We start from the raw sequence: 14,259 nt of genomic DNA on the forward strand, positions 1-14,259 counted from the left end.
TATAGTATACTCACCACTCCTCGCCAGCTGTGCTATGCAGAATTAAAGAATCACAAGTTATTACGATGTCACGTAAATTGTCTCGTGTCCATCAATCTGCTTGCGGTGTGTACGGCTCTAGCACCAAGCCATGATTACTCCATGTGGTCATTAATCAAACTACCGGCATAGAATAAGGAATAGTACTACGTATAGAACGGCAACTCTCCGCTCCCCACCAGCGCTTGAGCTAGGTTTACCTCAATCCCCCTCCTTCGAACATAGTTTAGACTTGAATCGTATGGTATCGTGTGTTATTTGTATATGAAGTCTCCGGGGTGTGCTACCAGTAAAAGATAAACCTAAAATTATTAAGGACAATATTACAAGACCTCTTCTTTTTTGACGTGACGTGATGTACATTTTCCTCCCGACCCAAGGTTGTGAATCCTGCCAAGTATAAGACCTCCGTAATCAGCAGGTGCGAACCACGTGCATTGCAAGCAAAATGCAACCTTCTTTGCTCTTCAACGGGTTCACCCGTTAGACTATGGAGAGTTGCAGCACACGTTTTCATCCTGTTTATTAACTTAGCGGGGTAATTATGTCTGCAATCACAGAGTTCTTATATAGAGGTATTAAAGTTTTCCACATCATTCATCGCTAGATTGGTATTGCGCATCCACAACTATCGCTTGTGTTGTGGTACTACTCATTAAGCGGCGGGTAAATCGATGTAGCGATCCATAGCCATTTCGTTTTGTTTTGGTTTTCCCCGAAGGGCAAGGCAAAGGGAACTATACCCATACAGCCATGTCTTATGTATTATTTTCTTGATGATGATTAATGAAGTTATGAAAGGTGATGACGATGAATGATGATACCTAAGCCCCTACCCTCGGAGCAGACTCCTACTCCGAACTCCAAAATCCGCATAATCTTTTGAGTTGTGAAGCGGCTTCTTGGCACGAAGCGAAAATAGATAGGTAGGTACGCTTTGTTTGTTGAATATTCCGATATAAGAACACTTTCGCGAATGTCTTTAAGCGATCATTAACCACAAAACATCACTGAATCACCACCAATGAAGAAAGCAACCGTGTCGTTCACGTTCCCGCCAAAAAGCCCGATCCATAGCCAGAAATGTCTTGGTGCGGCTTCACACGCCGACGTGAGTTAACAGGCGACATGCGGACTCATTTAATTTTATGTTGAAGGCATATCTCACTTGTTTCTATGATCTGTGTCAGTCATACTGTGAGGGTGTATTCTATGTCGGAGCTCCTTGGTAGGGCGCCTCGGAAGGAGTTTGGTCATTGTATCCCTCGTCCTGCTCGATGTCTTCTGAAACTGTTGTTCCTGGCAGCAGGATGTAGCGAGCGTGTCTGTGGAAAATAATGGAGATTAGTGTTTCATACTGTAAATTAAACATAACCATAACATAACGTTAGACAAGTTATGCGCATCCATCTTTTATGTGGGGGTGGGGGGGCTATCTCTGTAGAGAATTAGATAAAATTGCAGTGGCCGCCCATGACCCAACCTGTCATCCAGGGGTCACGACTCCCATGAAACAAATATACCATAAACATATATACCTATATTTTTTATTCTTCTGGGTTTCTTGTTGAGTTGCCTTAGAAGAAGAAAAGAGAGTGTTGCAAAGAGAAGTGTGTCAGGATCGAAGCAAATGGAATTACATAGTATCTGCTTACTCCAGTGGGAAATAGGTGTGAGTTTATGTATGTATGTATGTTACGAGTACCCTAGCACAGCACGTAAATTCCATTCTAGGTAGGCACTGCAACGTCTGTACCACGTTCTTAATATAACATGTGTTCGTATATGTGCATAATTATATCTGAATAAAGGCCCCGATTCCTGCAGACACCGCCTAATTTTATTTTAAGTTATATCCGTCATTTTCATATCCGTCGAAAAGGAAAGGGACGGATGATTCACAGCTCTTAATTTTAGGAAGAATGAGTAAATGAATGAATAACCCGGGCGAATCAAAAGGTACGTCGCTGGTATGCAATCCGTTTGACGTGCTGTCTACTTAACTGTGTCGGGTTATTGACGGATGTAAAATTTTTAGACGGTTGGTTTAGATTTGTGCTTAAAATTGACGTGTGTTCCATAAATTTTATGCTTGCCGATTACCCGTCCCTTTCCTTTTCGGCGGATAAGAAAATGACAGATATAACTTAAAATAAAATTAGATGGTATTTACAGGAACTAGCACCAATATATATGTAAAAAAAATTGTACGAAATCATTTTTTTTGCTTTTTTACGTACGTGCGGGCTTGCGTGCGGGTGTCTGTGTACGTCTAAAGTATACTAAGTAGCCCAGCTTAGACCGTAGTAGTAATAGACAACAATACTACGTCTTTACGTTAATAACAAACAAGTGAAAACAAACGTAATTATCATTTATTTAAGAGCCACACTCATCTTAGTGTAGCATTCTTCATGCTACTTTTTTAGGGAAAGAGTTTATTTATTTCACAGCCACATTCTTCTCGGTGTAGCATTCTCCATGCTACTTTTTTAGAGAAAAAGTTTATTTATTTAAGAGCCACACTCTTCTTGGTGTAGCATTCTGCATGCTACTTTTTTAGGGAAAAAGTTTATTTATTTAAGAGCCACACTCTTGTTGGTGTAGCATTCTCCATGCTACTTTTTTAGGGAAAATGTTTATTTATTTAAGAGCCTAGCTCGTCTCGGTGTAGCATTCTCCATGCTACTTTTTTAGAGAAAAATAGGGCAGTGATTTCTCTCTTGCCTTCCGTCCCGCAGAGAGAGGGAGTACAATACTTACTCGTGTTTACTATGGAATTGAAACCATGATAAAAGAGAATGTTACTCTTTGTATATGCTCTTGAATGAATGGTGCACTGTAGCGGCTTCCAATGAGGGACTTTCCAGGCTACGTTCATCAAAACCAATATAAATGGCGTTGTGCAGCTTTAAAGTGATAATTACTTATTGTCTCCTACATTATTATTCCAAAATACAATGTAATGGCAGTAACATATACATATATAAAAAAAATTGCCGCTTGATATTTGGATCACATGTATAGAATTATGTCGCTACCTATATTGCTTCTGTTTATTTTAATCAGAATAATAATGTGTGGAAGATGTAATTTTGTAAATATCAAAATGTGCCAAGATCTGTGGTGCACTGTCATATATTTTTTTCGTGAAAAATTGGGTTCCGACGAAGAGGATCCTTTTGGATCCTTTTTCATGTCGGAACCCAATATTTCACGAAAAAAATATATGAAATTTCGCCACCAAACTTGAAATTTTGATATTCACCCAATTATGCCTGGGTGTAATAAAAAAGGGTCATCATTCATACACAAAAACAAAGATAAAAGATGCATAAGTATTTATACTTGTTATCCATGAAATTAGAAGATTAAACGAAGGAAAAATTGTACAGCCTCATCTATATTGTTTTTTGAGGAACTTAACCTGGAAAGTCCTTCATTGATAATCGCGCGTTGCGTTGATGGCCTTCGGTGGCCGATTATGACCATGCGAGGTCCGTTGATGGGTATGTGCCCCGATAGTGGTGATGAGACGTAGGCGTCCTGAGTGATCCACTATGGCTCTAATAGGCTGCATGGCTTCACGTTGCGGTATAATTCAGATTAGATTCACGCCCTATTCTACTTCCCTCAGTAGAAACGGACTCCCCTAATATATTTATCCACTGGTGGAGTTGTGCTGGAGCCAGTTATGTAGGGATCTATGTCGCATAGGCTATTACCTCAAACAACAGTTTGTCGACATATTTTTTATAGCTCTACAATACTACACATACTGGTTTATACCGGTATTTATTGTAGCAGACATCGTTAGTGTTTGCTGAAAGTAACTGCTAGTAATACTTAGTAATAAATATAAGCTCACGACCATATACCAATTGGGGTAGTCAGAGGTACATCGGTACATCCATCGCAAGATGAACTAAGTACCCACACTTTTCTGTTAGAAGCTGCAGGTGGGGAGCGGAGAGTTGCCGTTCTATATGTTGTATTATTCCTTATCCTATGCTTGTGGCTCTGCGCAACCCGACAGGGATTTAAGGCGTGAGTTGTGTTTCTTTATATAAACGTTATTAAAATTCATATCCCCGTGTTAATTTTGTAAAACTAAGATAAATGGGAATTAAAGAAAACACAGCAAAACCAGAATTCATTTATTATAAACAAAAATAAATCTTTACAATAAAATTACTGCTTATAGGATATAGTTTGTTCATCACAGTCCCAGAAGGAATGATGTACAGGTGTTATAGTCGGTATTATGACAATGACAAACAAACCACAACCCTAAGAAAAATAAACAATATTAAAAATAAACAATAAACTAAAATGTTCTTTTCGTAATAAATTGCATTTAGTACTTAACATAATATTTACGTTTATTTTTTCGATAACTTAAAAAAAATGATTGTTTATTAAAATTATATTAGAAAAAAAGGACGGGACAAGGATTTGTATAAAATTATTTTTCAAAATTGGGTGGAAATCAAAACTTCAGTGATTTTATACACATTTTAATATAAAATGTGTGGAATCATCACAGATCAATTAAATAAGGCACAAACAGCCCAAATGCAAAAATATTACTTATTATAAATAAGTATTCATTATTAATAAATAAACTTAAAATTTTGCCTTTTTGAATTTTAACATAATTTTAGTAAGTATTTATCGATTTGTACTACTATTTACGAATTTATTCAAAATGTTTATTTAATAAATAATAAATATTTTTGCACCGGGCCCAAAAATACACAGACTTGCTAAAATAGTCTTGAATCAGAAATAACAACTAACATTATAAAATATACCTAAATTTTGAATTTAGTTTAACAGAAAATAACATTAAATAATATTTTCGTTCAAAACATAACATATTTCTAAAGTTGTTTTTGAGATGGTAAATAATGGAAATATAAAATTTTGCATAGAAGATGGATTTTTCATATTTTATTCAAATATTTGGGTCCCTTGTTAATTTAATACTTAAATGAGAATCATGAAAGTAACGAACAATATTTTTTCTATTATTTTTTACTTCCAGCTTTAGTTATTGTTTTTTTTTTTACCGTAAAGTGGACACGGTATTATTCATAATATAACACCCGTATTAGATAAATTTTCACCAGATATTTGGATGGAATTATTCGACGCAAAACACATTTATATTACATTGCTACAGGGTATATGTAACGTACTTTTTACTAAAATATTACATATACATATTCGATTTAGGCCTGTGTGTTATGTAGGTACATTAAAGTCCCGTCATGTCTACATAATTTGACTTTTAGTGAGAGTTTGCATTCGATTTTTGAAAAAAGTTAATGCGACATCATAGCACTCAAGTATATTGTTACTGTATATTATAATCATAATTCAGAATGTAACTCTTCGTGGCACAGTTTTAAAGACCACGTCAACATTTTCTCGAGAAAGATCCGAATGGTTAATTCTGTAAACATAAACAATAAATGAACTATTTTTTTTTTCCAGTCGACTTACCAGGAACCAACCATTATAATAGTCAGTGTGTAATTCTATAGAAGCTAAATGCTGATGTTAGATATAAGATTAACTATTTGACGGTGTTACTTATGATCCTAAGGCCTATTGCAGACTAGGCTAGCTGCGGCAGCCAAAGCGAGGCTAGACGAAAGTATTTGACTACCTACGGTCATCACGCACTAAGCATAGATGTAAAATTCCTTGTCAAAAATCCAGGAAATAGTCTAAATGACAACCCGGTCAAATTAAATGATTTTCAAAGCATCAAAACGCGAAGAGTATGGGTTTTTTAAACGATGACGTCATCAATAAAAACGGTTAACTTCCAACTTATTGTTACGTTCTTAATTCAATCTGTGACGTCATCAATAAAAATGGTCAGCTTCCAACATATTGTTACGTTCTTAATTCAAACTCGAAAATAAGTTTTTTGATCTATGGTCTTTCTTCTATAAGCTGTTTTTGGCCGAGTCATTTACCCCATGCTATGTTATGCTTGGTTTTGCTAGCCTAGTGGGCGAGGCCTTGTAATTTTCTACTCTGCCCGTCTCTCCTTGCAGCCATCACGCCTTGCCATTCAGGTCATACTTATTCTTTTCGTCCGCGTGCCTAAAACATTAAACATAATTAGAACATGCATACTCGTATAAAATAAAATATGACGCTAACTAATTTATTTGCAATATCAAGAATAAATGAAGATGTTTAAATAATATACTAAGGGTGTACGGTCTTTAGTACCATGTCACATGATGTTTTTTGACAAAATTGCACTGTAATTCTTACTAAATGTCAAATAAGTCAGTGCGACAGAGTCCTAAAGTGGGTACAATCATTGCTCATGACTGTACAGAAAGTTACTAAAATCAATGTAAAATAATAGTTATAATACATATATAAATTATTTACAGGGTCTACAATTACATAAATTCATAAACTACCATAACCCACTGTACAAAATAAAAAGGAATCGTTTGAAAAGCGAGTGTAAAATCCAAATCTATTCAACGATAATTTTACTATATTTCAAAAATATTTGCAAAAAGGCACCATTGAAGCAATTCATCCAAAAAAGCAATATTGCTATTTGACGTATGCGCATATAAAAGTAAGTGCGCAATGCACACAAACGTCAAATAGCAAATTGTAATTAATTTGATCTGTTGCCTTTTAACACGACTTTACACTCGCAAAATAATCGAGAAAAAAAACGTAAAAGTAGGTAAGTCAAATGAAAAAGGAAACTCACACCAACCTGTCCAATAAAACTAGTTAAATATCTTTCTTTTGGCAAAGGCCTTGTACGTACCAGTGTTCGACGACTAAATAGTAATCCCGTCCTTCGACACTACGCGTGTTGCCCAACATACTTAGCTCCTCGTCGCTACTGTCAACCTCTATCTGTTTCCCTCGTCTGAAAACAACACAAGTTGGTTCCCTTCATCGTGTACAGAAAACATCCCCCATGGTTCCGTTGCGTGCGTGCGATCCAAAGCAAAGCCTCGACGAATGATGATTGGTCCCGTTTCAAGAAATATTATTTGTAATTTCTTTTGGTTCAGTGAAGTCTTAAATTGTAGGTCATTTCTACACAATAGAGACAATTGGTTACTTGACAGTTTTCGGTTATATCTCTTAAAATATGTTATGATCTCGAAAAAGCTTTACATAATAGAAAAAAAACTTATTTTTCTTCATTCATTTCAAATTTCGCGCTTAAACGGGTGGTCGCGTGAAATTTTGCCCAGTGACGTTACATTTCAAGAAACATAAAACTGTCAAACAGTATAACTTCAAACCTGTAGGCTCTGCACGTTAACCGCGTCGAGCGCGGCGCGAATTATATCGACGCCTTCGACCATTAGCCGATTGACGTCCATCTACGTAGATAGCATTCGTATCATTTATTGGTCGCGCGCTGCGCGGTTGTCATGCAGACCCGGCTTTATTTATTTATTTTATTTTGTGACATGTGACGTCACACGAAACTCATTAACGGCCGCCCGTGTTCTTATTTTGTAAAAATATTTAAAAATGATCTTAATTAAAAAGAAAAACTATTGGATAATTATCATTAAACGATAAACCACCATATCCGACATATTTCGTATTTTATTGTTACAGCTGTCAAGTAGCCAATTCTGGCGTAACCAAATTATAGTTTGACTGCTCTTTCACTAGCTCCATCCTTCACTTACAAGAAGTGCAAGAAAGGGATAGAGCTAGTTTTAGCCCGATCAAATTGAGTTGGTGGTTGCCTGAATCGGCATCATTATAAGATGATATTTATTGAATATATTCCTGTAGTATTAAATGTAGAAATATTACTTAGTTTTTGTTAAGTGCATTTAAGATTTCACTTAAGTAAACAAAAATACAAATAATATTCTTATTGTATGTCTTATGCTGTGTAAGTCTGGAATTGTAGTGTCTTGTGTATCTTTTCATTTGAATATCGTGTTCGTCTGTCATCCATTCCACGATGAATCTTTCCTCAATGACATGCAGAGTGGTAGAGTGCCCATAAGTGCCTTCGCTTAATGAAAAGAGGTATTTCTATACCCGTAATAGAGCCTCTTATACTGTTTAATGTATGAATGATGGACGTAACAGCTGCTAATATCTTCATATTTAATGTATTCGAATTTATGTCACTCTTTGTCTTCCAAAAGTTCGGAATGGTAACTTGAACTTTGACTTCACTGATGTTCGTTCGTCATAACTTGAATCGCCAGTGTAAAATCTTTGATCGGATTGTAATCAAAGTATGACTGCACCTATGTCCTTTACGAAATTGTTGACGTATTTATTTGGTCGATGGGCTGGTGACTCTCTGGTAACTTGTACAGAAATGTACGTCTATGGCTCGCATGCGTTCCGGGTTCAGCTTAACCACTTGTCAAAGTGACACGGCGATACGAAATTGTCAAAAGTTTGAGGTTTGGTGGCGTTCCAGTCGACATTTTATTACTAGAATCGGGGCCTCGATAACCTGCCACCCACCATCTGCTTCATCAAACCTTTACAATGAATGTTCGGAATGGCTGCAGCTTCTCTCTTTGGTGACTTGTAGCTCTGCCCGCCCCGTTAGGGATTACAGGCGTGACTTTATGTATGTACTTCATGTCCGTGTAAATTTGACCCAACATGTCTTTCATGATTCGCTCATCCTTTGTGCATTTCATGTTATTGTGCAATTCATACCCAAGTCGTGATGATCTCAAAATTCCCAAAATCGATGACGATTCCAGCTTGCTCGATGAAGTGATTCAAGACAGAATAGTAGAAGGTTAGTAGAGTGGAGTAGAAAATGTTAGAGTGAAAAATGTTAGAGTAGAATAGAGTAGTGTTAGTGTAGGCCTACGGTAGGTCTATGTTAATGCGCCCTCCGCTCCCAAATGGGACTTAGAACTTTGTAGTAAGTATTACCACCTAAATCCCATGTTTTATAAGCTTGCACAAATTGTAGGAGTTGTCATGTATTTTGAAGATTACGTAAATGTAATGTGCTTGATGATTTTTACAAAAATAACTTGTATTGGAGAGATAAGTTAACGAGTTTTAATTAAAAAGTAATCAACATGATAAGTTATTAAAGTGAACACATAAAGCAGAAAAAGATAAATAATAAAAAAGTAATGTCAAAAAAGAACTCTCCGGCGGGGAATCGAACCCCGGTCTCCCGCGTGACAGGCGGGGATACTGACCACTATACTACCGAAGACTTGAATGGTAGGGCGAAATTGTAGGTCACTAGACAGGTTGTTGAAACAATTTTAAATAATAAAGCTATTCTATTTTCGAACAAACTTAAAGTAATTCACAACCCAGTCAAATGAGATGCTTTTTACGAAACGTCAAAACGTAAGTTTTCTTTGGAGTTTTTATGGAAATACTGGTCAGTATTTCATCGTGTGACATCATCAATAAAAGCGGTCAAACGTCGTACTCATTGTTACTTAATTAATAAATAAAATTCGAAAAAAAGTCGAAAAGAAAAATGTGATTGATTTTTGATTATCTAAGACTGGCTTCTATTTCTGGGTTAGCTTTTTATAATTTACCATTGACCCAATCAAATACCCTATTTAAAATTCAGTCATTAAAGAGTGGCGAGTTCCTTGACACTAAACTATTTAAAAAAAAAGTAAAGTTCGAAAATGGAAAGGTATGTAAAAAAAAGTATACGGGACCCGGAATTTTCAAAAACAGAACACAGACAAACGCCACAGATGAAAAATCTCCTCAACATGACAACTCCTTTCGCCCATCTCATCGAAACATACCTGTAGAAGACGTAGTGCTGTAGGATGAAGAAGATATCAAATATCAGACTGAAGAGACCAAGGCCAAACTTGGTGGCGTCTCCGAAGAAGGAGATCCAGTCGTTGTAGTTGTACGCGTTCAGCATCATCTGCAGGATGGACAGGAAACCGCCCACGAAGTCGAGGAAGATGTTACCGATGCTCCAACCAACGGTTGATTTCCGCTTGTAATTCATGTATGCCTGAAATATTTAGGAGGTTTAAGTAATATTATTTTTTTTATTTATTATTATTTATTTAGAGTTAAATCCATCATCCCCTTTTCATCTTCGGGTTAATAGAAGTGCGCTGGGATCCCACCCCTATGTCGTTAATATCCCACCAGCTCGCACGAAGTCGTTTCGCTTCCTCGTTTATAATACGAACGGCTAAGGTCTGGGATTCTCTGCTGGCGAATCTGTTCCCCGTTAAGTACAATCTGGGATTCGGCTTCAAGGCAAAAGTGAATAGGCACTTTCTAAGTAAGCATGTCCCACCTTCGACCACATCATCACTAGCCATCAGATGAGATTATGGTCAAACGCTTAGAGCCAGAGGAGTATAGTATCTACTCCTCGGCAGCTGTGGTAATTTCCATGTAAAAGGGGGTGACCCTATTGCTGACCGGACATAAATCCTGGACACTACGTGATATTCATTATCTATGATTTAAGTCACGCGTTCTTGGGGCTATCACGGACTTTTTTTGGAAGATTTATTAATAAGAACGATCTACGGGTCATCGACCTTTCATTCTTGACAATATCATGATAGATGGGATCTTGGGATCAAAACATCGGCTACAGATGAACCTATTCTAGATTTCACTCTTACTAATTGTGATTCTCTACACACAAAATCCTTAAAATAACAATGAACCGAAGCGATCGTATATCTGCCTCGCTCGCACTCACCTGCGGGACATATTTGATGAGCGTGATGCACAGCTTGATGTAGCTGCAGTAGTAGAGGAAGTCCAGCCACTCGATCTTGCTGGCGCCGCCCAGACTGGCCGTTACTATGACAACGAGGGTGAATACCCCTATGATACCACGCCCAGTGTTCGACACGCGTTGTTCGTCGCGCTGGAAAGGTGGATTAGAAAAAAAATTATACGTTTTCTTTATAATACCGTACAATGATTTATTGCACAGAAGGGACATACAACACAGAAAAAAAAAAACAAACGTACAAAAAGCCAAAATAATGATAAGTATTCGCTTCTATTCGTTGTGTACTCGCTAAATAACGACTTCAATAGCTATAGATAGTTACTGAAGCTCTTGAGAACTATGTAAACCAACCATTTATAAAATACTCTACGGTACGATACACGACGGCCAATAGTCTACTCGACAACCCAGTCAAATGAGGTACTTTTCCCGAAACGTCGAAACGAAAGTTTCCTTTGGAGTTCGTATGGAAATAGTGTCCTGTGACGTCATCAATAAAAGCGGTCAAACGTCGGACTCATTGTTACTTAATTCATAAAAAGAATTCGGAAATAAGTCAAAAAGAAAAGTGAGATTGATTTTTGATCATCTTACACTGGCTTCTATTTTTTGATTAGCATTTTATAATTTATCTTTGACACAGTCAAGTACCCTATAGCACAGAACCTCGCTTCTTCCTGCCTATTCATTCATACGGCTAATGTGAATAAACATGTAATACCTACACAAAAAATTATGAATTTTCCAGCAGGAAATTCCACTTGATATCAACTCAGAATCATGGTCTCAATCATTCCCCTCAGTATTCGTTACGGTGTCACTAACACCCATACCAATTTGTATGGCTACCTGTACGTACTTGTACGGGGTGTAAGTGACATCGTAATGAATACTGGGAGGGATGATTCAGGTCATTATTTTGACAGTTTAGAATTAAAAATAATAAAGAAAAACAAAATAAAAACATGAATTTTGCGACGGAAAATTCCACTTGATATTAACTCAGAATCGTAGTCTGAATCATCCCCCTTAATATTCGTTACGATGTCACTAACACCCTGTAATAACGCTACCATGTTAACTTACGCGTTATTATTACTAATTCGGATCTCTTCAGGCTATTGCGCATTTGTCTTCGCATAACAATCATAACTGAAACCCCTTACCTCAAACACGAAGCACTGTATGATGGTGATGATGGTGGCGAAAGCAGCATGGAGTGAGAAGAACACGTCGTTCAGCTGTACCGGGTTGACACTGCGTGGGTGGCGGTGGAAGTATTCCGCCTGAAATAGTACCAATTGTTCCATCAGGAATGCAATAAATAGAAAGAAACTACCTACCGCTAGCCACGTGCTAATAATAGGGAATGCAATCCCGACTCAAGATCGCAAATTCGAGACCCCGCGAAATTTTCGGGATCTCGTCCTGTTCCTAAAAAATGTAAAGTAAGGATGGCTGAAAATGACAAAAATTGCTTGTTTGTGATAGTGAGGTTAATTAAAACAAAAATTATCTTTAGAAAAAAATCAAAAGCCTTTATTCTTTAATCATCCACATCAGCCGTACGACGCCCACTCAATATTGCCAACTAAATAATTAAGTTTTCTTTGGAAGTCAGTCTAATCAAAACAAAACTATAATATATTATAACTCAAGGAGATTCGCCTAATCCCGTCAATCTCGAATGGGATCTCGTCATGTTATGCTTCGGGATTGATCGGATATTTTGTAGTAGTTTTTTGACATCTCTTGTTATTGATTTGCTTTAGATGGCATTAATTTCTTGGCTGGAAATCCACACGACTCTTGCGCGGTATTATTATGTAGAACTTCCACGCCCTATTTTAGGAATTGGGGGTTAGAAAGAGACAAAAAGTAGCCTATGTCACTATCCCTTCAACTATCTCCGTAAAAAAATCACGTCAATTTGTCGCCATGTTCCGCCGTGAAAGACAGGCAAACAAACACACACACAGACGTACACTTTCCCATTTATAATATTAGTATCGATAACCATACCTGAATTTCCTTAGAGAAGTAAAGCCCGCAGTTGAACAGCGCGTACATGGTGAATCCAAAGAGGTTTAGAGCCAGGAAATCGAAGTTAAGGCCGACTACGCTGCGCCTCTTGAAGTTTATGTATATTTGCGGGTAGAAGGAGACGGACCACGCCGCGAAGTAGATCCACCCCATGATGTAGGAGATTACGTTGATTGCGTGGGAGTGCATTACTGTTATCCGGACGAACACAGTGTCCATGCTGGAATTTAAAAAGTGTAGCTGTATCAAATTCAAGGAAACATAGTTACATTGTTTTAAGTTTACGCGGTTATTATCATAACTAAAACACATAATAACGGGTTCTTTCCGCCTTTAAAATAGGAATATGAGACTCCCGATATTTCGCCACTGTTGCAAGTGCCATGATCACGGGATGAATGATGATTCGTCATGTCTCAATGTCCGTCCGTCTGTCCGTCCGTATGTCACAGTCACTTTTTTTCCGAAACTATACTATAGTGTTGAAACTTTGTAAGTAAAGTGAGGCCAACCAGACGAGATAAAAAACGTAAACAAGCGGACTGTTACTGAGTTACATTGCGATAGCCAGGGATAACAGGGCAACTAATACAGGGCAACCCCTGTATTGCCCATACTTAGAACTGAAACTATTTTTTTTTTCTCTTCTAAACTAATCAAGCTGTTTCTAACGGGGTACAAACACCAGGTAGATAATGTCAATATACTCACTTGACAAACCCAGCAGGCGTCACATTGAAAGTCACCTCCGAGTGTCCAGGGCTTTTGCCATACGCGCAGATGTCGTGAGTGAGCTCTACCGTCGTATTGGGGTTCTCAGAGCCCGGGATCTCTATGGTGGGTGGCACGAACTGCACTATGTCCGGGTGCTGGATGTGGCTGGTCACTTGGATCGTTGTGTTGTATTCGCCACTGGAAAGAGACAAAAAAAATACAGAAACATACCCACACAGCATGCATTCTGATCGCGTCGGTCTCCCGGGAAACAGGAATGCAAAACGCTAAAGTACCTACTTCATGTTTAATAGGACCCTAACTTATGTTTGACTCGTCACTTTGAGTCCTCTCGATTAAACCTAAGTCCGAAAGTACCTGGGGTTGAGAACCTCCTATTTTAATAAACCTCCCCCTTTTCGAACTCCGTTAATATTCAGTTTCCTTTGTGTTTCCAGTCCAAACACCACCCTGAATTAGAGCAGCGTCGTGAAGTATGCTCCATACTCCCTCCGGTTGAGGAACAAGTTACCTCGTAGTTAGAGCTATCCTTTTTCATGTCGGAACCCAGTTTTTCACGAAAACATAATATGAAAGTTCGCCACCAAACTTGGCACATTTTGATATTCACCCAAGTCATTCAGTACAATGACTCTGATAATATAGCCCAGTATTCAAAAGATACATATTTGCGG

The 14,259-nt window shown here is 37.7% G+C and overlaps 1 protein-coding gene and 1 non-coding gene across 5 annotated transcripts in view; both read right to left on the reverse strand.

The window, feature by feature from the left end:
- Window positions 1–14,259, reverse strand: part of LOC126367052 (cystinosin homolog) — an 83,548-nt gene continuing 69,289 nt past the window's right edge. For 2 of the 4 annotated variants that reach the window (XM_050010442.1, XM_050010441.1), the window contains 7 exons: window positions 13,562–13,762; window positions 12,830–13,070; window positions 11,974–12,093; window positions 10,769–10,939; window positions 9,837–10,057; window positions 6,860–6,964; window positions 4,183–6,159 (listed from right to left, as the gene is read on the reverse strand). In XM_050010442.1, the coding sequence (XP_049866399.1) occupies window positions 6,114–6,159; window positions 6,860–6,964; window positions 9,837–10,057; window positions 10,769–10,939; window positions 11,974–12,093; window positions 12,830–13,070; window positions 13,562–13,762 (1,105 nt within the window). In that variant the 3' untranslated portion in view covers window positions 4,183–6,113. Of the gene's footprint in view, window positions 1,365–4,182; window positions 6,160–6,859; window positions 6,965–9,836; window positions 10,058–10,768; window positions 10,940–11,973; window positions 12,094–12,829; window positions 13,071–13,561; window positions 13,763–14,259 lie in introns of those variants that run through there. The other 2 variants (XM_050010443.1, XM_050010444.1) reach the window with 2 other exon arrangements.
- Window positions 9,203–9,274, reverse strand: Trnad-guc (transfer RNA aspartic acid (anticodon GUC)). Its single transcript has one exon. It is a non-coding gene; the product is annotated as a tRNA-Asp (tRNA).

This window comes from Pectinophora gossypiella, chromosome 5 (assembly GCF_024362695.1).
Source record: "Pectinophora gossypiella chromosome 5, ilPecGoss1.1, whole genome shotgun sequence".
In the NCBI taxonomy this organism is placed as follows: domain Eukaryota; kingdom Metazoa; phylum Arthropoda; class Insecta; order Lepidoptera; family Gelechiidae; genus Pectinophora; species Pectinophora gossypiella.